General features: G+C 41.8%; 1 protein-coding gene across 3 annotated transcripts in view; it reads right to left on the bottom strand.

Annotated features, from left to right (window-relative positions):
• LOC146367023 (sickle tail protein homolog) overlaps nucleotides 1-27433 on the bottom strand; it is a 99932-nt gene that overhangs the window by 70178 nt on the left and 2321 nt on the right. The window contains exon 2 of one of the 3 annotated variants that reach the window (XM_084911911.1): nucleotides 3539-3864. In XM_084911911.1, coding sequence (XP_084768037.1) covers nucleotides 3539-3864 — 326 coding nt within the window. Of the gene's footprint in view, nucleotides 1-2529; nucleotides 3490-3538; nucleotides 3865-27433 lie in introns of those variants that run through there. The other 2 variants (XM_084911909.1, XM_084911910.1) reach the window with 2 other exon arrangements.

Genomic DNA, 27433 nt, shown 5'->3' with positions numbered 1-27433 from the left:
GGCCATCTTGGATACAACTTTTGTTTTTTCAATAGGAAGAGGGCCATGTGACACATCAAACTTATTGGTAATGTCACAAGAAAAACAATGGTGTGCTTGGTTTCAACGTAACTTTATTCTTTACCGTCGTTGTTGCTAACCACGACGCATAAAAACAGGCGCTTGTCCGTCCGTAGTGTGGTTATATTAAATATGAGAAAGAGAGAACTTTAAGAAATTAATATAGCCACTACAGTGACCATCAAAATAATGAAAAAATATTGCTGTAAAGAGTTTATTTTGCGACACCCCGAAACAAACGATAGCGTAAAATGAAACGATAGACGTTTTTATGTCGTCATCCGATATATATCGTTATATCGAACAGCCCTACTCCAGAGTTCACTTTTTAATTTACTCGATTACTTCTACACACTCTGGACTCTTTGCTCAGTTCAGCTATGGTTCCCCTGTTGCCCTGTATGGACAGCAACCCATGCATTTCTCCATGTAATCTGCTCTGTCATGGCTCAATATTCCACCTGAGATCTGCTCAGCTTGCAGTACTTATTCATCTTTTATCTAGCTACAGTCCATTAGCTGCTACATTCACAATAATGGTGTGATGTTGTCTGGGCGGGCCTTCCCCACACCTGACCTACATGAAGACCGAAAACAAAGAAACAATGTATGTATGCACAATTAAGTTAATTCATAACTTAATGAATTAACAACATAATGAAACAAAGTAACATGTGACTGAATATTTGCTTTAATTTGCTGAATGTTTGATTTTGCTGGCAACATAGTGTTTACACAAACAAACCTGGGATAGTCAGTGCAGCAATGTTATTCTGACAAGAGCAAATCATAGTAAATAAATATATAGAGAGAATAATGTGCTTAATGTGCAAAAAGTCAATACTTCTGGGACAAGTTGAAAGTTTTACGACTGCTCATCCACTTTGTCACACAGGGCACCAGAACCATTGTCTCCTGTGGGCTGCACGCTGGGGGTCTCTATGGATTGTGTGTTAGTTTATCCAGTAATTGCCAGATGACATTGGAATCTGGGAGTTTAGAGGCTGGGTCAGCTCAGTGCCTCTCCTTTGTGTGCCACTAGCTGTTTCTGGGCAGGGTTTCTGGTGCACTGTGTCAAAGCAATCTGGGAAGCCATAGTTTACTCTACTGACTTGTCTTAGGAGACAATAGTGATTATGTGGCAGTACCCAATGTATTTTCAGTTGAAAACATTGGAAGCCAACACTATCATGCCGCAGGTACTGGGAGTCTCCCTACAGCCTAGAAGCTGGCCTCTGGTACCTTCTCAGTTTCACCTGGACACAGGTCCCGGTTCCCCTCCAAAGCAGCACAAACAAAGTCATAACACAAAAGAGAAAAAAAATATCAAAATTGACAAAGGCAGACAACATAAAACTACATTGTTGGCTGCATACAGTTGTTATCTTATGTTAACCCACAATCGTCGAACTTCTTTCATCTACGTGAAATTCTCAGAGAGTGAAAAGGGGACAAACAGGCTGCAGGTCAGACTCAAACCCTGAATGGGGCAATGTTATTTTTGTATGACTGTGTTATGAATGACTATTCTATTTTAATAATCGGATGACTGCTCAAGATAGGAGATTAAAATTTTAGGGTCCACGAGAGAGAAAAGCACACCAGGACATCAGAGGAGACAGAATAAGAAATACATAAAACATCATTAAAAAGTCTTGTAAGGCAAGATTCCCTTTTGTGATGTAATTTAAAATGAGATCAAATAATATGCAAGGCTATTTTAGCATGTTTAAAATAATTTGGGACTGAACCTTTCCACAGAAAAGTGTTTATAATTATTAAAATTCAATAGAATAAAACTTATAATAAAATTCAATGCAAACAAAAGAGTAGTCTAGAAGGAAGGACATAATCAAGGTTTAACCATCAGTCTGCATTTAGCATCCATCAGTCTGTCTCTCTCACATTACAGGCAACAACCTGCATTCCAGCTATTTAAAGAAAGACAGCTGCATCATCAGCAGGGCACACAGCCAAAGATATAAATCACACAAAAACACACAAAGATAATAATTCAATATGACCAATAAGAGCTTGTGGCTTTGTGTTTTAAAATTTAAAGTAAAAAATGGCGGATATAATTGCTATGAGACTGTTAATATTCCAAAATTGTAATATTTCGATAGCAAATAATTACACAATTATTTGTTTGTGAATGGTATATTAGTTTGTGCAGAGTCTCTAATGCCCATAGGTGTAAATTTGAAGAGAGACATATTTAAAACACACCGCAGCTTCAAAAAGTCTGAAAATAAAGTAGGTTGAGAGGACAGTAATGTCTTACTGCCCCTGTGCCCCCCACTTACTGGAACAGAAAACAAAAATCTCCCCATACAGCTAACAGCACACTGCAATAATCATAATCCCGGGCTCACTGCTTCAGCAGGCTGTTATGGCTATTATGACTCATCTGAGCGCAAACAGACATCCCTGTTGTCATTACAGATCAAACTTGTGAGGAATACTCACCATTCCTGCGCAAATGTGCAGAGTCATTTTTCTTAATGACTACGTGTGGAAAATAGATATTAAGAAACAGCGTCTTCAGTTCTTTTAGTTCTTTCACCTGGTGGACTCTTCGCCTACAACAGCAGTGCTGGGTCAGAGAGAACGGTGATTCCACCCGTTGAATACCTTAAATGATGGTACCTTTCCTTTCTGTTTGTGTTGGCTCTCGTCACATGCTGACGTAACAAACAGTGACAGACATCAGACGGAGACGCGTTGATGGAGCAGCTTGTTGAGCCGGCTCCAAACACTCAGGAGCTTGTGTATCGCAAGTTGAACGCTAATGTAAAGTTCATATCCTGCTAATCGCTTTGGCTACTTTTACACTACGTTGTCTTTTAAGTAGTAGAAAAAGAGCGGCTCAGAGGAACTGTTGGTCTTTACAGATAAATTAGAGGAACTTACCTGGAGGAGATGCTTGGTGTCAGCAGTGCGGCTTTAGAGTTTTAGCACTTCCCAGGTAACTTAGCTCTAAGGGTCAAAATCAAGTCCTGCGGTTTCACGGCAGTTTTAAGGTTCTTTCCTCGGACTTTTGAGACGTCGTAGTTTCTACATGCCGCATGTTTCTCTGCTTGGATCAGGTGCACTGACAAACTCCACCCCTTTCCACCCGTTGCTGTTACAACACAACTCCACCTTAGCAAATAATGCTGGCTGTACCGGTCTAACTGGGAGATCAGTAGTACTACTCGTGAAATTTATGACAAGCTACAAGACACCTCATGCCCCTCCAGCATTACCACTATAACAACACACATACATCGTTTTAGAAAAGAAAATACAAAACAGTAACTGATAAATGTCTGTCAGCAACTCATTGAAATCACAATGTGAAAAAAATGTTGATAAAGCTTAGAAGATCATTAAAATTAAAACAGGTTGTTGCTGGCCTTAAAATGAATTTTAAAAAAGTCATAAATTCGCTCCACATTTCATTTTTCAAACACTGCTAATGATGAATAAATCTTACCTGCTCGTTTGTGCAGTCCTGATGTCCTATGATAATGGTTTTATGTTGAGGATATTTTTGCCTCACATGGTCCAGGACCTCTTTCTTCCTCTCCACATGTATGTGCTGCATTATGAGGCTGTCCATCTGGCTGTTTCTGCTGCTGCTGTTATTGGTGGGGTAGCTTCGAGGTAAGGTATTGGGAGAGCATCGATATGGACTGTAGGAGAAGTCAGGGTTAGACAACAGGCTTCTGGAGGTGTGTTCTTTCTTCTGTAGCAGACAGTCTATGCTGTTGTCCCCCACAGCAGAGGCAGAAGAGGCTCTCGAAGGGGACATACTTGGATCTAAGTTGGAAGGATGAGAGGAAAAAGGAGTGATGGTAGAAGGAAGTGCAGAGAGAACGAAGATTTACAGGAGAAAAAAATTTGACAGGATGACTTTTTTCAGCTTAACATTATTTAGTTGTCAAGAAATATGTAAAAGAAAGTATGCTGTGCTACAAAAGATTTGTTTGTATTTCTTTTATCATGACAGAGTTCTCAACTTTGAATTTTCAGTGTATCAGAGTTGATCGCTACCATTCTCAATCTAACGCTCTTCTGTAGATTCTTTTGTCATGTTTGTTGGTGGTGGTGTCTCTGTGGTCTTTTTATGTCTTTCCTCAAATCTCTGTTGTTGGAATGGCTGTAGCTCAGGAAGTTGAACAGGGCATCTATTAATCAAAATCCCTGGCTATTCCAGTCTGAAAGCTAAGTATTTTGGACCTTTTTTTCAGGTTCAGTACCCTAAATTGAACACAGAGAACCAGCTGCACCTTGTAATTTTTTAAATGTTTGAAACACTATTATTTCTCACATTTTGTTCATTCAACTAATAATCCTAATAGAATGTAATATTTAAATTATAGTTATCCATTATACCCTGCTGCTTCCTTATGTTCCATCCTTTCAAAATCTTTCCAGAAATAGGCAAACAGTCTCACTGAACTAATATACGATGGAGCTAAAGGCGCCATATGAGCGCATAAATTGTTGACTTCAGTCAAGTTTTTTAATCTTAAATTGTGATTAGCTTCACTGATGACCTATGATGCCTCTATGAAATTTGTTTACCAATATGACAAGAGGTCAAGACTAGAGTAGATTCAGCAGAGACCTTAATTCAAGTTCAAATTTTATTTGTCATATACACAATCATACATAATACAATATAAAGTGAAATGCTTGTTGCTGTGCAAAGCCTGACCTTAAAAAAAACTAAACATAGACATAAAAGTAAACAAAACTAAACTAGAAATGAAACTAAACTAACTAGAAATTTGCGTAATATACAAATTTAAAATTCCAAAATTAACTGTAAAAAATTACAGTAAAATTGAAGGTAAAAAAAATTATTTAAAAAAATAGAACGTGCAAAAAAATAATAATTTTAAGAAAATATAAAAGTGTGCAAGTTGAGACTGTGCAAATAAACAGTGTGCAGTGTAACAGTTTGAGGTGGAATAAACAGTTGCTGATGTATAGTAATGAGAGAGAGAGAGTCCAGTCCTACACCTGATTCAGGGACCGAATAGCCTGAGGGAAGAAGCTCCTCCTCATTCTCTCTGTTTGGCCTTCTCACTGTTGAGGTCTGGGAGGACTTCCCAGACTTCAACAGTGAGAAGAGTCCATTGTTGGGATGGTAAATGGCCTGTATTTGGATGGGAAAGATCCTTCATAATCTTCCTGGCTTTGATCTTGCATCGCTTAGTATAGATGGACAGCAGGTCAGGAAGCTCAGAGTGGAACCCCGATAACGCTCTTGTCTATCTTACCTTGTTACAGCAAGGATCATAACAACCAAAGTACAGCCAAAATCACAGTGACAGCTTAGTCATCCCATTTAGTCAATGAGAGAACCTGCTGCAACTATAAAAACTAATCAAGATAAAAATAGACCAAGACAGAGTCATGATGAAGAATATGCAATTCTGTATAGATAGATTTTAAGACGCGATTTAAAAGTGGTGAGAGAGTTTGTAGTCCGGAGATCTGGTGGAAGTGCATTTCAAAGACATGGGGCAGAACAACTAAAGGCTCTGAGACACATGGTAGTCAGGCGAGCAGGTGGAACAGACAGAAGGGAAGCTGAAAACGAGTGCCGTGTATGAGGGGGTGAGCACGCATGGAGATCAGATAAATATGGAGGAGCAAGGTTATGAAGTGTTTTGAAAGTAAGAAGCAGGATCTTGAAATTGATATGGAGGTGAACTGGAGCAGATGGTGATCTGTGAGTAAGTAGTTAAGCAAACCAGAGAGATAAGAGGTTAACCAGGTGAGTGGTATGTTACTGATGCCAAAATATGTTAATCTATGAGGAAGGATGCAGTGGCAGATAGTATCAAAAGCTGCTGTAAGGTCAAGGAGAAAGAGGATAGTGATGAGTCCAGAGTCAGCTGCAAGCAAAAAAATCATTTGTGGTTTTTACTAGAGCTATTTCTGTACTATGAAATGAATGATCACCAGATAGAAACTGTTCATACAATTTATTTCTAGTGAAGTGTCTATGAACCTGTGCAGCTACTATATTTTTGTGAATTTTGGCAAATTTGAGGAAAGGCAAATTTAAAATTGCTCTAAAATGATTCAAATTTGTAGCATCTAAACCATTCCTTTTCAACATTGGAGTTTTCATTGCAGTTTTAAGAGAGGATGGAACAAAACCAGAGATAAGAGAGGAGTGTACGATATTAGTGATCAACAAGCCAAGAGAGGGGCGTGAAAGATTAACAAGCTTAGTGGGCAGTGGATTGAGTTTACGCTATGATAACTTTTACTTACTAATAATAGAAGATATTTGAATTATTATAGGAAGTTCAAAACTGGATAGAGAAGACAGTTGAGTAGGAGAAAACATGCAAATAGAACAATTGACCACAAGAAGAGGGCAACTATCGGTGAAGATGAACAATTTTGGTATTTAAAAAAGTCCATAAATTTGTTATAGACTGCAGCAGAGTGGGTATGTATGGCAAAGGTATCTGGAGGTTTAACAATATTATGTAATATAGAAAACAAAGTACGAGTATTTTCATCAGTGCACTTAATAATAGAAGTGTTGTAAGATGATTTAGCATGATAAATAGCTTCTTCATAATGTTGTATATGACTGAGATAGATATCCTTAAGTCTTAAGAATAGTACGTCCATTTTTGCTGAAGACACATTCCAGGTGGCGGCCAACGGCTTTGAGTTGGTGAAGTTCAGATGAATATTAGGAGGCAGAACGGGAAAGGAAGTTCTTCGACTTGAAAAATATAGTAGCTGTGCAGGTTCATAGACACCTCACTAGAAATAACTTCAGAATGGAGGAGGAAGAGGTTTAGTCCATTGTTATAGTGAAATACCAAGTCATCTGTGGAAGCTGAGGCATTTAAGGTTGGTAAATGACTAATGCAAATGCCTTACCTAGCAGACAATTTAAATACAGGTATAGGTTCAGAGAATAAAACAAACTTCTCTAACTATATTAAGCAATAAGTATAGAGAGAGAGCAGAGAGAGAGCAGCAGCAGCCAAAATGCGCCAGCGTCCACTCAACGCTCTTGTGTCTCCACAGAAGATCCAAGCGGTCAAGGAATGACCATTTCCCACATCCTGAAAACAGCTTCAACGCTTCCTCGGCTTTGCTCATTTTTATCGCTGTTTCATACGAGACTACAGCCAGGTAGCTGCACCAATCACCACTTTCACCTCCACCAAAAAACTCTTCCACTGGAGACCTGAAGCTGAATCAGCTTTCAAAAAGCTCAAACATCTGTTCCCCTCAGCTCCTGTTCTGATTCATCCTGTCAACACTAAATCATTTGTTGTTGATGTGTCTGATGTTGGAGTCGGAGCAATGCTTTTGCATCGCTCTGGACCCCGAGCTACAACCCTGTGCATTGTTTTCATGCTGTCTCTCCCCCGCGGAGCAAAATTATAATGTGGGAGACAGAACTGTTAACTATAATACTGGCCTTAGAAGAGTGGCATCATCTGCTAGAGCGGGCTGAACATCCATTCACTGACAATAAGAACCTCACTTACCTCAAGACAGTTAAACGCCTGGATGCCCACCAGGCCTTGCGGTCCTTAATCTTTGACTGTTTCAAGTTTGCTATGTCCTTCCATCCAGAGTCCAAGAACACCAAGGCAGATGCCCTGTCCCACTAGTACGCCCCTGACACAGATCCCTCAGAGCTGTCAACTGTGCTACCTGCCTTCTGCCGTGTGGGCCTCATCTCTTGGGGGATTGAGGAAATGATTCGGCAGGCTCTGCCAGATCCAGGAACTGGGCCCCTGGGCTGGCGATATGTCGCCTCAGCAGCATTAGCTTTGGTACTAAGCTGGGCCTACAAGTTTTCATGTCATCATGAGGTAGGTCGGACCATCCCTCTGCTGAAGCGTCACTTCTGGTGGGGAATGACAGAGAAGGATGTGCAGGACTAGTGCTGGTCTTTGCTGGCAGCAAGACCAAAACTCAGAAGCCATTGGGCCTGCTTCAGCCTCTATCCATACCTTCTTGACCATTGTGGCAGGACGTAGGGGGTGGTGCCGCGGCTGGGAAGGCGGACGCACCTGCGCGGCATCGCAATCATGCCTCACCAGCTTAAGAGTGGTGTAGGGTCCTGTCATGTTGTTGTTGGTGTGTGGCTGGCAGTTGGAATGCTGCAGCCTAGTCGTGTGAACAAGCTACCGTGTTAATAAAGAGATGCTTAAAAGCATAAACATGTCATCGGGTCTGCCGTGGTTTATCACACCCCTGTTCCCATATTTCTCTCGTTTTTGTCACTGACTTACCTGTCTCCACAGGAAAATCAGTAATCCCTTCTGTAATTGACAGATTCTCTAAGGCAGCACACTTCATTGGCCTGGACAAATGCCCCACAGCCACAGAAACAGTGAAGCTTGTGGTATATCACATCTTCAAACCTCATGGAATCACCTCGGAGATCACCTCGGACAGAGGCCCCCAGTTCACCTCATAGGTTTAGAAATCTTTCTGTTCTAGGGGCCCAAGTCAATCTCAGCTCCAGTTACCACCCACAGACCAACAGCCAGACAGAACGGCTGAATCAGGAGTTGGAATCCACTCTCTGCTGTGTCATCACTCACAACCTATCCACCTGTACCTCAAATCTCCCATCGGTAGAGTAGGCGCACAATGCACACACCTCATCATCCGCTGGTCTCTATTTGAAGCGTCACTCAGCTTGCTTCCCAAGGAGGAGGCTGACATCACAAATCCTTCACTCCAGCACCACCTCTGGCACTGGCGCAACGTTTCGGTCAGAACCACTACTCGGATCAGCTTTGGACACCAGCACCCCAGTGCACCCCTGGAAAGAAGGTATGGCTATTCCTCTCAAGTCAAACTCCCGTAAACTGAACCATGGTGCAAGATGGTTCATTGGGCCCTATGATATCGACACCATCATCTCTGTCACAGTTCGGGGTCATTTTGACCCAGCATTTTCAGTTTCTTGTATTTTGGTATTTTTCTGTATTATGGTTTATTTTCAGATTCTTTAGTTGTCCTGTTTCGAATATTATAGTCCTACGTTTCAGTGTTATTCTGGTTAAGAGTTTGTTCTTAGGTTTAGTTCAGTGTAGGTTTAGTTCAGTGCCTGTCATGTTTCCTGTTTTACTTTGAATGTCTGTGTCTCATATTAGTGTGTCCAGTGTTACTCTCCGATGTGTTGTCATTATGTTTTATTCGAGTCAGCTGTGTCCTCATGTGTCGCCACTTCTCCTGATCACCTCATGTGTGTATTTCTGTGTTTGCTCAATTATCTTAGTTTTTCCCAGTGTAGGTTTTCAGTTAGCTCTTACCCATGTTTGCTTCCATTTGAGTAGTATTCATGTCAGCCACAATAAAGGCTCGTTTTTGGTTTGTAACTGAAGTTCAGTCTCCTCGCCTCTGTCTGCTCCTGGGTCCACTCACTCACTTCACTCGGTCTGCCCCACGCATTGACCGTAAAAATCTCACCATCCGCTGTCAAACTCAAACTCCCTACATCTCTAAAGATTCATCCCGTGTATCACAGGTTATGCCAGTACTCAGCCCATTACTTTCTTTTCTTTGTGCTACAGCTCTCTGGTCATGCAACTGCTCCACTCCTCAGTTAAGCTTAGACATCAGATCATACTCCCAGCATTTGCCACCCAGCTTCACGCGCCGTCTCCCGGAATGGGGTTTCAATATCGCACCTACCTGCCCACTCCTCACAGGATCCCTTGGAACTCAGGTCAGCCCTCGTCACGGACCGTCACTCAAATCTACAGGCTCCAACATACACACATATTGTCACGGATCGGTAGTCCTCTGCGGCCGACCTGCCCGTTGTGCTCGTGTGTGCTGTTTTTTGTTAGTGTCTCCCTCTTTCTCTGTCTCCTTGTGTTTTTGTTTTTCTCTCGCTCCTGGATGTTTTGGTCGCTGATGCAACTTCTCAATCTGGAAGTGTCCAGTGCTGGAGGTAGCCGGACCTGCCACTCGTCACCCCTCATCAGCTGTGCTGACTGAGTAAGAAGAGCAACCTATTTAGCAGTGCAGCCAGGCTCCAGTTAACGCTGGATCATTGAGTTAATCCTCATCAGTACGGCCGTGATTAATCATGTTTGAACCTCGCTTATTGTTTATAATTGCCTGTCAACGTTTGTGTGTTTTTGTTGTCAGGAATTGGGAGCAGAAAGTGTCTTTCACGAGAGCGGATTCACGGGAGAAGTACGAGAGAGGAGCCACGGGTCGGAGCACGGTAAAGGATTGTAAATAGGAGCATGGATTGTTTGAAACTGTTTTTCACTAACATGGACACTCGCACAGTGGAGAGAACTTTCTGGGAGCTGCTTCGAAGGAGCCACAGAGTAATTGAACTGTATACATTATTTGTACAGTTCACTGTAAATAAATCCACTGTTCTTCCCCCACCAATCCTCGACACATATAGACCCAGAATAACCTGTTTTAAAAAAACAAAACAAAACAAAACCAACAACGACAGCACAGCTGATTTACAACACAGGTGAAACATAAGAAACACACTGATTCTGACTGTACTCACTGTTACTTATAAATACTTCGTACAGGTATACCTATTTATCTTCATGTTTCGATGGACAATATTACAATTATATAATTATAATTTATATAATATATAATTTCAAAATGAACTGTTTTCTATTTACCAGTTTTCTTCATTATGATTTCAGTTATCCCATGACAACTGTAAGTAATCTTGATCAGACTTTTAAGACTTTCAGGTAGCACAGAAGGAGACTGGCAGTTTAAAACAATGTCAGCTGACAACCATAACAGTTCAGTGCACTAGCATGAGGATATATGTTTATTCAGGAGTGTTTATACACTCCTCAAAAATTATAGGAACAGTTTTTATTAGAGTATATCATCAAGTCATTTACACTTGTGGGATATTAATGTGGTCAGTTAAGTAGCTGAGGGGATTGTTAATCACTAATCAGCTGCTTTGGTGTTAATGAAATTAACAACAGGTGCACTAGAGGGAGGAAAATAAGACAGCCCCCTCCACTCCCCCAAACAGGAATGGTTTTACATATGGAGGACACTGATATTTTTCCCTTCTGGTCTTTTCTGACTGTACTTTTGCATTTGGCTCAGTGTCATTATTGGTAGTTGCACAGTGGTCCAACTCCTCCAAGGTGGCACATCAACATGTGCCATTGCCAGAAGGTTTGCTGTGTCTTCCAGAACAGTCTCAACACCATAGAGGAGAGATAGGAGATAGGAGGTTCCTCAAGAAGAGCTGGACAGGATCATAGAAGGTCTTTAACCTATCTGCAGGACTGATCTCGGCTCCTTTGTGAAGGAGGAACAGGATGAGCACTGACAGATCCCTACAAAATGACCTTCTGCATGCCACTAGTGTGAATGTCTGACCAAAAATGTGTTTTCAAAGTACTCCTTTAGTATTTTTGAGCAGTGTACATTGCTGCTTGATAGTTCAAATATGAAATTGTCCTATTTCAAACAGCTCTATAGTCCACTTTTTGTGTGACGGGACAAGAATTGTCTGTCGTGTATTAGGAGAAATATGCAAATTAACCAGCGCACATTAAGGCATCACATCTACACATCGTAGGTTACATTAAAACACGTATTAGTGTGTATATTGTGTCATCAAGTATGTTTTATAAGTTTTTAGAAGTGGTAGAAATGGAAACTTATGTTTAAAATATTTCAATGTTTATTTTGTCTTTTACCTTGTCGTGAGTTACCACAGTAAACCAACTTGTAAATCTCTAGTTAAATAGTAAAAATGAATGGTTTATCACAGTTTTTGTATGTCCTTTCAAGGATTTCAAGAAGGACTGCAACAACTTCCATGTAGAAATATACAAGTAAATATCTTGTTTAACAACTTTGATCCCCTTCTGCTCTAGTTTGCATGTCAAATATCCTTGGGCAAGATTCTATTTTTTGTTGCTTGTATGGCCAAAAATCATTGAATAATAATGGACACCAGTACTTAACGAGTATAAGTTTTAAATTCACCCATTTCTTGTAGTGTACAGATACAGAATATATTTACATCATCTTCTTGACATTTAAACCTGTCCTGGAGCATTGTCTGAAATAAGGACATTTTTTCTGGTTGGATGGGAAATCATTTTCTAACATAGCTGGAAGGATTTATTTTTTTTATTGTGAGTGGACAAAAACATTTTCTTTAAATGTAAACACTATGATACCTGAACTTTCTTTGTGTAAAAACTAAAAATGAAACTAACACATTCATATGTGATCAAGTTTGGATTTGTCACCTTGCTCAGTTTTCTTAATATAATAGCACTACAAAATAAAAATAAATACACGCACAAACATTAACAACAACATCGTATATCACCTTCACATATGCAGTTTAAACAAAAGTAAAAATTCTGTTAATCAGTAGTATTGCTCTACAGTGCTATGAAAAAGCATTCGTCTCCGTCCTGATTCCTTGTTTTTTCACATTTTTATCATGCTTGAATGTGTCAGTATACCAAACAAATTTTATTATTAGACAAAGATAATCAGAGTAAATACAAAATGCAGATTTGATTGAAATGGTTATTTCATTAATTAAGCTATCTCAAAGTACCTGGCACCTACCGCTGACATATCTATAAGTCTGGAATGGGCTACAAAGTAATTCCTAATGCTTTGGGACTACAGCAAACCATAGTGACAGCCATTATCCCACAAATAGAAGAACATTTAAAATAGTGATGAACCTAGGAGTGTCCAGCCTACCAAAATTGCTCCAAGACAACACCAATGTCTCATCCAGGAGATCTCCAAAGAACCCAGAACCAAGAAGAATTGCAGGTTTCACTTGCCTCAGTTAGGTTCAGAGTTCATGATTCAACAGCATGAAAAAGAATGGGCAACAATGGCATCCATGGGAAACCACGAAGGCAAAAAACCACTCCTGACCAAAAAGAACATAAGGGTTTTCCTATATTTGCCAACATCATCTTGGTGATCTCCAAGAAAATATTTTGTGTACAGAGGAGACAATCTTTTGGAAGGTTTGCATTTCATCTGGTGTAAAACAAACACAGCATTTCATAAAAAGATTATAATACTAACAATCAAACATGGTGGTGGTTGTATGACAGTCTGATGCTGTTTTTCTGCTTCAGGACCTTAATGAATTGCCATAAATAACAGAACCGGGAATTCAGCTCTCTACCAGAAGATCCTGTAGAAGAATATCTGCACATTACGTCCTGAAACTCAAGCATGCATAGGTTATTCAGCAGGACAATGATCTAAAACCAGCAAATAGACTAAATGGTTCAAAAATGCACAGGCATGACCTTAAATTGCTCATTCATGCTTGAAAATCTAAATTAAAACAATTCAGCAAAGAATACTGGGCGAAAAATTCCTCCGCAGTGATGTGAAAGACTTACCAGTTATCACAAATGGTTTGTTGGCACTCTTGCTGCCAAAGGTGGCACAACTAGGTCTTAGGTTTAGATTTATTTTCTCACACAGGGTTAGGCAGGTTTGGATAGCTTATATCCCATAATAAATTAAGTCATCATTTAAAACCTACATTTTGTGGTAACTAATGTTGTCTTTGTCCAATATTAAATTAGTGTAATGATCCAAAACATTTAAAATATGCCAAAATATGCAAATACGTACATACATCGGGGTTTCTCCCAGTGGACGAGAGCGTTTATTCCCTGTGCCTTCGGGTCAGGGAACCAGCCTTCTTGGAGTACCTGGGTGGGGTGCTTGAGGGTGCTCCGCCTAGGGACTCTGTTGTCCTACTGGGAGACTTCAGTGCTCATGTGGGCAACGACAGTGAGACCTGGAGGGGCATGATTGGGAGGAACGGCCTCCCGGATCTGTTCTGGTCACTGACATATGTTCTGATCACTCAGGAAAAAAGAGAGACTGAGTTGTTAACTGATCACCACCTGGTGGTGAGTTGGATCAGGTGGCAGGGGAGGATGCTGGACAGACCTGGTGTACCTAAACGTATAGTGAGGGTGCGCTGGGAATGCCTGGCAGAGGCCACAACAGCATTCTGAGGGAGACTGGGGACTGGTCCAAATGGACCATGTTCAGCACCTCCATTGCACTGAGCGGCTGCAAGGTGGTTGGTGTCTGTCATGGTGGTAACCCCTGAACCAAACGGTGGACACGAGAGGTGGAGGGAGCCACCAGGCTGAAGAAGGAATCCTATCAGGCTTAATTAGCCTGTGAGACTTCGGAGGGAGCTAATAGGTATTGACAGGACAAGCGGAACGCAGCTTGGGCAGATGCTGAGTCAAAAACTTGGGTGTGGGAGGAGTTCAGAGACGCCATGGAAAAAGACTTTCAGACTGCCTCGAAGAGATTCTAGGAAATCATCAGGCAACTCAGGACTGTGTATAGTGCAGGTGGAATGCTGACTTCAACTGAGAAAATTGTCAGGTGGTGGAAGGAATACTACAAGGACGTCCTTAATCCCACCAAAATGTCTTCCAGGGAGGGATCAGAGTCTAGGGACAAGGGGGATGACTGGCCAATCTCTGGAGGCAGTTAAACAATTCCTTGGTGGCATAGCCTCTAGGGTACATAATAATAATGTTAATGTATACTGCTGATAGATGAGATGCATCTGGAATGCTGTATGGCAGGAGTGAACGAGACTTCGATTCACTGAACCACACCACTAGGATCTACAGCAAAGACTTTGGAATGCCAGTCAGAGTGGAAAAGTGTAGTCGGATGGTAACAAAGAGAAGGATGGTAGTCAGAACAGAGGGAATTACATACCAGAAGGCAACAATTACATACAATGTGGATAGCTATGAAGAGGCCGCTAGGAAAGCTGCACCAAATACCTACAGACAGTCCTAGTCCCGAGGGGTCAGCTGAATGGGAAGAACAAGATCTGAATGCTACATCCTTCCTGATATCAGATAAAGGAGGAAATAGAAGCCACTGAGATCAAAACCAGAAAACTCCTTACCATGCAGGGAGGGTTTCAAACAAAGTCCAGCACGCTGAAATTCTACACTAATTGTAGAAGGAGACTGAGGACTAGTAAGTATCAGATCCACAATCCAGGGTGAAATGATAAAGATCCATGAGTACATCAGGAATATAGCCAGAAAGCACAGAGGCTCTAATCATGGCAGAAGAAGCTATAAGCCCAAGATCGATAGAAGCTAGGGTCTACCACACCAGGCACGACCCCATGTGCAGGCTGTGCAAAGATGACCCTGGGTCAATCCAGCACATAACAGGAGTGTGCAAGATGCTAATAGGCAGGGCATGCATGAAATGCTCACAGGAATATCATCAGGAAGAAGGAACACAAGAAGCTCACGAAATACCAAGGACTGAAAGAGAAACTCGAGAAGATGTGGAGGATGAAGGCAACAGTGGTCTCCCATAGTAATCAGAACACTGACCATGCAGTGACCCCCAAACTACTTGAGTGGCTCCAAGATGACATTATTTACACGGTGGAGATTCTCCTCAACCTGTGGCTGGATCACCCTCTGAAGGAGCTTCGCTGCGCAGTTGAAAGCCGGCTACAGCGGCTCTTTTCCAGCCTTCCATGGCTACTGGGATTGCTTCCTCCGATCGCACAGGACTTCATCTTTAACACACCAAACCTTCATCCAGCCACTACTGCTTCACTGCCCGGCCTGCCGGAGGATGTTCTGTCCGGCCCGTTGGTCCAGCCTTCGAAAAGGAAGTGGCGCTCACGCCGTCGATGCCCCTCGCTGTCAGTGCCCCTCGCTGTCGATGCCCCTCACCACAGTCAGACCCCGGGATTTCAGATCGGCTGGCTGTGGTGAGTAAAAAGGACAGTTTTTCTGTTTCGGACTTAAATCCCACACGGCTTGCCCCGTAAATCGTGACAGTTTTACATTTTTTTAAATGTTTGAATAAAAAATGTTATATACACTGATGTTGGTCCACTCTTCGAGTACTTTCATCTAACACAATGAGAAAAACACAGTGAAGTGGAAAGGGAGTTTTTTCAATTTTACTCAAACAAGTCTGACTTTTAGACCATCAGGATGAAGGATTTTAAAATGACGGTTTATATATCCTTTCAAAACAAGTCAACATTCAGTAATATCTTATCAATAATAACAACTTATGATACAAGTTGCTCTACTGGGAAAGTGCGTGCATGTGTTTGGTTGGACATGCAGTTACTTAGCTCAATGACTGGAGAAAACTGTGACAACCCATGATCTTTAAGAACCATACTCAGATTACACCATCAGCATGAAGAGACATTTACGTTGTACTTTATACAGGACAAACAGCTTGTGCTGTTGGGAAGCAGTGATCTTTTATGTAGAAAACCCCACCTCATTCCCACCCCAGCTCTGATTTTCCTTGCATTTGATCAATGCCATCTGACTCTCAGTGAATTAAAAGCATTTTGTATACAAGCCTTATATTCAGAGCTTCAAATATAATTGAACAAATCATAAATCATAAATAAACTGGTCAAAATTACCGTGTTAACGCAAATGAATCTGCCATCACAGTCAATGTGATTAAAATTTTTATTGCAATTAATGCATCTGAAGTGCTGAATAACTCAAAATCCCTGAATTTTTTCTGTCAACGCATTTCAGGCAGTTTGTTCAAGTAGAGTTACCATTGCACATGCGCAAATGGGCAGTTGATCTGGTAGTGATGGGCAGCTGCACCAATCATTTCAATATGGAAGATGATAAACGCACATTGGCCCTTGATGGGAAATTTGAGTATTAAATAAAATAACAAGACGGAACAGTTGACCGACGTAAAGTATTATGCACATTGTGCAAGAAGGAATTTTCTTTTCACTGAAGCACTTCCAGCTTAAAATATCACATTGACGTATGCTGCTAGCACTTTGGCCAATGCGTCACCCAGCTTGTGACAAACCACTCACGGAGCATCGGGGACTCAGTAAGGCTACGTCGGAAATATTGACAGACACAATTGAGAAGTGCATTACAACAAACTGCAGACCTATTAATATAGTTGTGCCTACATAGCTTTGGTTCCTCGTTTAAAGTGCCTCCCCAAGAGTGGCAGAGAGAGTGGATAAATGTATCCAGAGTTTTTCGTTAACATGGACGTGCAAGATGTTCAATAAACATGTTAAGTGCGTATATTTTCCCTTTTTTCTCAAGTCTGTTTGGTCATGCAAAATGAAATGCAATTAATATAGAATAAAAAATTAATGATATTTAATCGTGATTAATCAAAATTAATCCACTGTAACCGATTAAATATTTTAATTATTTGACAGCACTAATATATATTATATAGTATATAATGTATGTATGTATACTGTATTAGTATACAGGGTTTTTTTTAAAAAAAAAAGGTGTATTTCACAGGAGAGAACTGTGCTAAAAGATTGAAAACTATTCAAAGTCTCTTTGAATTTAAGCATACATTCTTTGCGTTTATTCTTCATTTACTTCATTATATTGCATAAATGTCTGTTACAAGGTTAAATATAACATTGAAAAAATGTAATTGCAACCAGGCTATTGATCAAGTAATTGCAATTAATCGCGATTAATTACAGAAAATTGTGAGATTAATTAGTCAATTTTTTTAATCTATTGACAGCACTAAAATAAACATAAATTATTTTTCAGATCCAAATCTCTGGAACCCTTAGATTTCAACTTTTCCTTTTTAGGTTTTTAACACCAACCGTCTTCAGGTGTTTGCTCATTAGTCTTTACCTTACAACATAAAGCACCTCGAGGCTGTTGTGAATTGGTTCTATGTAACTAAAACTTATTTGAATTGAATCGTTCTGTCTTTAGACAAAGCCATCCCACTGGGATGGGTGTAGCTCAGGAGGTAGAGCAGGTCATTTGCTAATTAGAAGGTTGGATGCCTGACTGCTCCAGTCTACATGCCAAATATCCTTGGCCAAGATACTAACTAGTGATGTGTCGGTCACGAACAAAAGCGAACGACAGGAGCCGGCTGTGTTTTTTTTCTCTCTCTCACCCCCTCTCTCTTTCACTTTTTTTTCGCTTCACACAACACGTGAGCCTTGGTGCTTGTGCTGAGCAGAGGGGGGAAGGGTGGTAGTTACACTTGCAGTAGTACACAAACAGAGCAGGAGTAAGAGAGAGAATGAGAGCCAGGGGCAACAACAAGAGACAACATATTAGAAAGGTATAGTAAAGAAAATCAGTGACATCAAGAAAAGAAGAAAAATCTGGAACCATTTCAATTTTACTGACAATACATAAGCAGAGTGTAGAGTCTGCAAGAAAACAGGCACCTGAGAACTGTCCACCCATCAGTGCAATGGGAAGATAAAACACAGTTAGTTGAGTGTGATATTAATGAAGGTGCCAGCCAGTGTGTCCTGCAACTGTTGCTGCTGCTGCATCTACAGCATGTTGCAGTATATCACCACAACCACCTGGGACAAACAATGTAGCATGCTGCATCAGGCCAGTGATGTTCCTGGGCCTAGAGCACCGTTCGTCTGACATTCAATGCCAGATAAACGGTGGCTGGAAATGCAACACCAGCCTGATGCCCCAAAAAAGGGTACATGACAGGAAAACCCAGTTCAGTCTCTGTGATGGTGGGTAAGTCAGGGGGTGGGAATGGAAATAGAACTAAAGGCCCTAAACAAAGTTCCCCAATCACTAGCAGTAGCGATGTTAGACCATTTAAACTGAGACCATTTAAATGCCCTTTAGTATGTCATTCTTGTGGGCAGACAGGTCCTTTTTGGCAAGTCAGTAAGACTTATGTCTCTTTCAACACAGAGTTTTGATTTGCTGGAAGAAGAAACTGAGTATGTAGTATGCTGTAGTGATCAGGAGCCCACCATCTGTATTTTTATTAAGGGAAAACCGTGTGCTACCCTATTGGATTCATGCAGTAGACACACACTTGTCAGGCAAGGTTGTCTTCCCAGAGACACCACATTTTGTGGTAAGGTTAAAGTCTGCTGTGTTCATGCTGATTATGTTGATTATCCTATTGCCAGTCTTCGCCTTCAAGTTAATGGACAGGAGTATTTTCTTACAGTTGACGTAATGGATACGAGACTGTGTTGGGCCGGGACATGCCAATGCCATTTATCAGCAAAGAGAGAAGAATCTCCATGTTTCATGTAAAGGTCTGCTCATAGGCACTAGGTCTAGCTATAAAGGAGCCACAGTCAGAGCCAAGTCTGAGTAAGTTACCTTTGGAAAACAGCAAAATTCCCGAGTTTGAAGGATTAAGAATGCCGCACTTAAAGAAAAGCAAAATCCAGAGGAGACAGGAGAAACTGAAGAGGACAGAAATTGCAGAGTCACTTCCTGAACCAGAGATTGATGAGCTACTGGTTGTCCCGAGCAATATTGTCCAACTCCAAAGGGAGGACCCCTCTTTAGCACCCCTTTTTGCTAAATGTGCTGAAGAAACAACACATATTACAGACTGCGTAAGTTGTAAAGGTAGAGGATCATTAGGGGGTCCATTGTCCCTCTCAGTGGGTTACTCCCACAGGGCTTAAATCTGGGACTCTCCACCATTTGACCCTAGAACTGAAGAAGCTTCTCGGATGAGAGGTGAAACGTCTTTAAGCAACTTAAAGAAGTCCAGACGCTTTTCTTTCCAAGCTCCTACAATGACCTGGATGACTGAGAAACTTGACAGACATATTCATTGTAAAGAACGAACGACTGTGTTTTTGTAAGAGCTTAAGGCCTGTAAGTTTTCAGTTCAGTTCCTTGGGCAGGTCATTTTGGGCATCTGAAAACCTCCTGAATGGCTACTCTCTTTTTTGGCCACAGCAATTTTCAGAGACTCTCCAGTGTTGTAAATCATACCCACAGTGTCAGTTGACAGCCCCAAGTAGGAAAGGAGACAGAGCACCACTTATCCCTGTGCCTGTGATAGACACCCACTTTTCTTGTGTTGCCATGGACATTGTTAGCCCATTGGTGAGAAGTAGTTCAGGACATGGTACACTTTGGTGTTGTGCAACTATGCATCGAAGTATCCTGAAGCTTTCCCAATGAGAGCTGTTAAAGCCTGCTAAATTGATAATTATCTGATACAGATGTTTTCAAGGGTGGGTATTCCAAAAGAAATCCCGACAGACCAAGGATCAAACTTCACTTCGAACCTGTTGAAGGAAATCTATAAATCTTTGGAAATTACTGGAGCCAAAACAAGTCCCTACCATACGCTAACTGATGCACTTCTTGAAAGGTTTAACAAAACCCTGAAATCAATGTTGAGGAAGTTTGTAAAAAAAGCTCAGGAAAAGACCGGGATCAATGGCTCTCGTTTTAGCTTTTTCCATTTCAGCTCTTGTATGGTCACAATGTCAGAGGTCCACTGGATATACAGGAGGAGGCTTGGGAGGGGGCCAGATCTGAAGTGCTCTTCCCTCTCTTATGGGTTGAAAATAAGGGTTTGAACAGTTTCAGGAACTTGATGCATTCTCAATCATCCAGGTAAGTAAATCGTAGCGTTTTTCAAAACGCTACGATTTACTTACCTGGATGAACAGAATCAACTTTTGGAGTTTCAGTAACTGGCTCATAGGCTCATAGGATGTGATGGCTGCCTTTTTATCCATTTGTGGATGCACCTTCCTGCCTCTTTGTGGTACCACAAATATTGCGCCTCTCTCCATCAAACCGCATATTTCTTATCTCTGAAAATAGCTTGTGTCAAGGTCTCCTGATCCAGCGTTTTCAGTTCTTTGTGATTTTTGTATTATGTCAAGTTCATTTATGATTTATTCTATGGTTCCTAGGTTTTGATCCCTTGCCACTCATGTTTCTCTGTGTCCTCTGTTCTGTGTTTAGTCTTCTACCCTGCTGGAGGGTCCGAGGGGCCGCTTCAGCCGCCGTCCGTGTTCGCTGGAGGGTCTGAGGGATCCATCCAGCCTTCAATATCACTATCTGCAGCTGCCACGCTGCCGTCTGGTCCTGCAGCTGCCACGCTGCCGTCTGGTCCTGCGGTTGCCACACCACTTCCTCGTCCACGTCTAGCATGGCTTTTCCACAGTCATCTCCTCAGCATCACTGGCCACTTTCCAGGCCACTGGCTGGACGCCCTCGCCATCGTGGAAGGCCTCCAGAACGGTTTCCACGTTGCCGCCATTGCTGCCCGCACGGTCGGCCTCCAGAACTGCCTTGTCGCCCCTGTTGCCGTCCGCACGGTTGGCCTCCAGAAATGAACTGTTTTGGACTCCAGGTCGGCCCCCTGACTTATTTATGAACTGCTCCCTGCACGCCACTGTTTTTTGTGGACGTTTTGTTTTTGGACTTCTCTCCTTCTCTCTCTCCAGGCTGTCTCTTTGTACTTCCTGTGTTACGTTTAAGGTTCACGTCTTGGTGTCAGCGTTTTCAGTTTCGTGTCCTCCTCGTCCTGTCAACTGTAATTGTCCTCAGCTGTGTTCCCTGTGTGCTTTCACTTCCCTCATTACCTTCTGTGTATTTATGTCAGAGTTTCCCTCTGTTCCATGTTGCGTCGTCCCTCATGCTGTGTGTTTCCCAGTGTCTTCTCGTGTGCATTAGTTCTATCAGTTTCCCAGTTTAGTTTAGTTTAGTATCCTTTTTCCCCTGCCCGCCAATACAGCTGTGGCTTTTTGAGTTTATTCCTTGTGTCAGTGAGTTTGCGTTTGGGTCCAATCCCTGCCTGCACATAGCCGTAACATGACAGCTTGAGCCTAGCCCCCTCCTTTGGACAGGAGCTGCTGATGTTCCTGGGCCTAGAGCAAATCCTCCCATAATAACTTTCTCAATTTCTGTAGCTTTGCTCTCAGGTCCAGAACACAATACATTTTATTTTTCCCTGGGCTTGAGCGTTATAAGCAGTTTTCTTTAATAATGTCCAGTATGCTCTGCGGCTTCCTACTGATCAATAACTCAAAGGGAGAAGACCCCGTGGAGGCCTGTGGCACTTCACCAGCCTGTCAGTCTGAGGTTGGCAGATGCTGGTCCAAAGACATTTAATGCCCAGTAATTCATACAGGTCCTTTAGTGTGCAAGACATGAAGGCTGTGCCCTCATGCACTGAAAACAAAAGCAGCAATCTCTATTGCGTTCATTCTCATGAATGAACATACGAATCATGGTCTTATTCAGCTTCCAAACATATTTAATGCCCAGTAATTTCTACAGTTTAAGTGTGGGAGACATGAACAATGTGCTCTGGTCAATCAGTAACACTTACGGGATGCTTACTGAAAGATGAGATGACCTGAAACAGCACCACACTTTTCGCAGAAATGGTGCACACCAGCACTACTTTGGGATATCGTGTTGCATGATCCACCAGAACTAATACAAAGAAATGCACTCCTGTGAAATGGCACAATGAGCTCCATTCCAATGCACTCAAAGAGGACCTCTGGTGCTAGGGGGGATCATCGGCGATGTTGGGCGGTTCCTGCAGCCAGTTGAGTTGTTGCTGCTCCACTGACGCCTGCTCCCAATACATGAACAATTTTGCCAGTTCCAGTACTGACTGTGTCGATCATGGGTCCATTGTCCCACAACTGGGTTTTGGCATGACTGTGACATCGCAGTTGAATTCCTGATGAAGGTTCTCAGGGCCCTGTTGATTGTATACAGTTCTATAGTTCTAGTTCTTCCAGTAGGTGTTTTGCCCCTGTGGTATTCCTGCCAATTCATTTCTGTGCCTCTCCCATGTGCCCTGCCATGTGACTGTTTATGCCAGTAGATAAGCAGCAGCATGCTGGATCATTTGAAACGTAACAGTAAATGTAACATAAACTGCATTACAATATTTAAGACGAGTGATCACAAATATATGTAAATCTCTCTCTGTTGTGAAAAGAGATAGAAGGTTTGACTTTAGATAGCTGCCTAAGCTGAACAAAAGATATTTCCCTTCACCTTACTTATTTGCTTTGTCCTTTTTAGGAACTGGTTCAATTTTCACCCCAAAGTTGTTGCATCTGCTTTGACACAGGATGTGAGAGGCTCCAAGTCCAGGCCCCAAATACAATGACCTCTGTTTTGCTATCACTAAAGACTAATAAAATCAGAGCCAGAAATGTTCTGATACCCTTAAATCCTTCTAACATAGGCGTGAGGGGGTTAGGGTAAGTGTGTTTCAGTGGTAAGTACGGTAATGGACTGTTGGAGGAAGCCGGAGTACCTAGAGAGAACTATAGGGAGAAACATAACCACAAAGCTACCTTGCTGCCCATCAATGTAATCGTGTGTCTTTAAAAAAATGCTTGTACTTACTGAATAATAAAGTAGATTATATCTTTTCTTTCTATGCGTTTTTTTTTTTTCAATTTTATTTGATCGGTTGCATCTATAGCATAGTGTTGAGCCAACACAATTTTCCCTTACAGCAAAGACAAAAATGAGCCAGGACAGGGTCAGTGAATGTTTCAAAGCAGTAGCACAATATGAAGCGAAAGCCCTCTAGCCTTTTGGCAAAGCAGAGTCTCTGGTCTAGGTAATTATTTTCTATTAGTGTCAGTGTCATGTTTTTCTAATAACATTTATAGAGTGATAACATTATCAGAAGAAGAACATCTTTATTGTGTTACTATACTATTGTGCCAAAAATAAATACATAAATACAATAAATAACAAAATTTATCCTACGGCTTTCATTTGTTTTTTGTTTTTTTCGCATTTGATTCTATTTCAAGCAATGCCTACAAGTGACACTTAAAATTAACGTTTTGGAGTTATTCTTGGGCCGCACTATGTATTCTTTAATAGGTTGGGCCATGAAAGATACACCGACCCATCCTTGAAATGATGTGATGAAGGATGCATTTGAATTGGGACAGCCTTCGCCGCCTGGCTGTGATGTAATCAGCCTTCAAATGCAGCCTCGGAATTGGGACAAACACAAAGACTCACAAAAAAGACATGATAACTATGTGGCGGGGTGTGGTTTGTAGCTCAGCTGCAGGGGAGGGGTGGAGTAGGGCTGCCACGATTAGTCGACTAGTCACGATTACGTCGACTATTAAAATCGTTGACGACTAATTTAATAGTTGACGCGTCGTTTGAAGCTTTGTAAGATCCCAACAGACGCAGGAATAAGTAGTAGGATTTAAGAGTGTAATAACGGACTGAAACAGAAGATGGCAGCACTGCATGTACAAGGATACCAGCTGCCGTTAAACCCCGAAGAAGAAGAAGCTGTGTCCGGTATTGTAGCTGTGTCCAAATTCAGGAACTGCGCGGCTCTGCTCAGTTTCCAACAATGGCGGCAGCTAGTTAGTTTTAATATTACTCTTGTTACTCTTTCTGGGTCACAAAATAAACTTTTAACATATTTTCAGGCTAGAATGTAGCTGTGTAAATCTCAAATATCTGCTCAGTTTATCAAGACACCACATATTTTCAAAAGTGCTCCGACGTTTTCGGAGACGTCTGTTACCCACTAGCTCGATAGCTAGCCGGGGGCAAGGCTCACTAGAGCCCGTGAGAACACCGGACTCCCAGCAAATCATTTTCAAACCCACCGCCGCCTTTCGCTACTCAGGTTAAACATGATATATGAGTCACTTAGATAACTTAAAAATGTTATTGTTTGGCTTTTTTTTTGTATTTTATTTGTTCCTCAGTAAATCTGTTTGGCTGAGATTAAAGTTATAGTTTTTACACAGCTGAATAAACGTCAAGCAGACAGCTGATTATCAGAAGTGTGAGATGCTCGAGAATATACTCCGGTGTCCTGTTATATTTTAGACAGCAAGGAGCAGATGGCTGAGTTTATTAAACTCCACCCAGACAATCTGCAAATTTCATTAAAATTTAATAAACTATCATCTTGTCTTTATTTTTAGTTAGCACATACCTTAAACACTTAAAGTTGTAAGCTAATGATAGTTACATAAGAGCAGATGCATGCTGGTGCAATAAGCTGTACCTTTTACGTCCAATGGATGCATGATCTGACTAGTCGACTATCAAAATAATCGTTTGTGGCAGCCCTAGAGTGGAGCAACGGGTTCAAGGGTGTGGTGTCAGGGAAGGCTGGCCCACACAGCTGTTTTCCATCACCCTGTCATGCCTCCCTACTTCAGTAGGATGTCGGGACCTGACAAGAAAGATGTGGCACGGAACAAGGCACCTGCACAGGTGCGAATATAAACATTGCAAATAAAGCTTCCATGTACCGTCAGTGCTTTGTGCCTTGGGTCCTTTATTCTCACAAACAAATTATGGCATTTTCCTGCAGACTTCTTCCACCCATGACAGATCCTCAAGGACAGTATCCTAAACCCAACTATTCTCTAGTTTGGGAACTTTAATGTCTCAGACCAAATTAACTTACAAGAGACAAAACAATTTTCTGTTCAGAAGTGGATATTACTAGCTACTAGCTACTCTGTTCTATGCACTTGAGCTTAAGTTGTTTATTTACTTTGTATCCCTATATATCACTAATTTAGAACCAGCAAACTTCTGCATGGTAAGGACATTACAGTGTCTTAGCTATCACACCATTAGCCTTTCTCCCTAAGAACCCCCTAACATCAAGTGCTTTGGTGGCAGTGGGAAGGAAGAAACTCCCATTTAAGAGGAAGAAACCTCCTGCAGAACCAGGCTCAGGGAGGAGTGGCCATCTGTCATGACTGGTTAGGAGTGAGTGGAGGAAGACAGGACAAAGACATGCTGTGGAAGACAGCCAGAGATTAATAATAACCAATAATTAAATGCAGAGAGATGTATAAACACATAGTGAGTAAAAAGGGTGAGGAAGAGGAAACACTCATTGCATCATCCCCCAGCGAGCTACACCTATTGCAGTGAACTAATGGAGGATTCAGGGTAAGCTTAACTATATGCTTTGTCAAAAAGGAATGTTTCAAGCCTAATCTTAAAAGTAGAGAGGGTGTCTGTCTGGAAGCTGGTACTCTAGAAACCACAAACAAACCCACAGTCTGAGAGCAACGTGCTCTATCCGGGTGATACGGTAATATAAGGTCATTAAAATAAGATGGAACCTGATTATTCAAGACTTTCTTTGTGAGGAACAGGATTTTATATTTGATTGTGAATTAACATAAATTTTGATGGACAGGATTTCTAGGTGCAGCCAAGTGGCGGAGGGCTTTCACTTCGGTGGCCTCAGAATCTCATCTCTGTTTTTCGCGGATGATGTGGCTCTGTTGGCTTCATCGGGTAATGGCGTCCAGCTCGCACTGGAATGGTTCGCAGCCGAGTGTGAAGCAGCGGGAATGAGGATCAGCACCTCCAAATCTGAGGCCATGGTTCTCAGCCGGAAAAGGGTGGAGTGCCCACTCCAGGTCGGGGATGAGTTCCTGCCCCAAGTGGAGGAGTTCAAGTATCTCGGGGTCTTGTTCGCGAGTGATGGCAGAAGGGAGCCGGAGATCGACAGTTGGATTAGTGCTGCGGCTGATGTAGCCGCTGCTCCTCCACATCGAAAGGAGCCAGTTGAGGTGGTTCGGGCATCTGACAAGGATGCCTCTTGGGCACCTCCTGGGTGAGGTGTTCCAGGCATGTTCCACTGGGAGGAGTCCCCGGGGCAGACCTAGGACACGCTGGAGAGATTATATCTCTCTGGCCTGGGAACGCCTTAGTGTTCCCCCGGATAAGCTAGAGGAGGTGGCTGGCGAGAGGGAGGTCTGGGCTTCTCTACTTAGGCTGCTGCCCCCGCGACCCGGCCCCGGATAAAGCGGAAGAAGATGGATGGATGGATGGATGGATGGATGGAATTAACATAGAGCCTATGAAGGGAAGCCAATACAGGAGAAATATGATCTTTCGCTCTAGTCCCTGTCAGGACTCTTGCTGCAGCATTTTGGATCAACTGAAGGCTTTTCAGGCAGTTTTTAGGACACCCTTAATATCCTTAATCCTTAATTCATAGTAATGAATTCTAGTAGTCCCACCTAGAAGTAAAAAAATGGACGAACTACTTTTTAACCTGTTTTTTTCACTCTGAGATAGTAAAGTAAGATTCTCTAGCTTTATGTAGAGCTTTTTTATAGAGTATTTTTCTAGGCTAAATGATGATCTTCTAAATTAGTGAGACACCATTTCCTCTCCAGCTTATGAGTTATCTGTTTTAAGGTGCGTGTTTGAGAGTTGTGTTAGGGAGTCAAGTACAAGAATTAAAAACAACAAGAACAAGATAACAAGTTAATCAACCTTGGTGCGAGTAGTGTTCAGGTAGCTGCTCTGTACTGTGCTGGCACACGGCATTGAAGAAGATGACAGTGGATGAATTATATCCTTAAACTTACTTACTTACTTAGCACTTTCAGAAAGACATCTACTGTGATGAAATCTATTCTCCACTACTGTGTAATCAATTATTGTAAATGTAAATGTTATCAGGAAATGATCAGACAAAAGAGGTTTTCAGGAAAACTGCTATATGTTCAGTT

The sequence above is a fragment of the Perissodus microlepis genome, chromosome 18 (assembly GCF_051167445.1).
Source record: "Perissodus microlepis isolate ML-2025 ecotype Zambia chromosome 18, ASM5116744v1, whole genome shotgun sequence".
Lineage (NCBI taxonomy): Eukaryota > Metazoa > Chordata > Actinopteri > Cichliformes > Cichlidae > Perissodus > Perissodus microlepis.
This window is presented reverse-complemented; position numbering and strand designations above follow the sequence as displayed.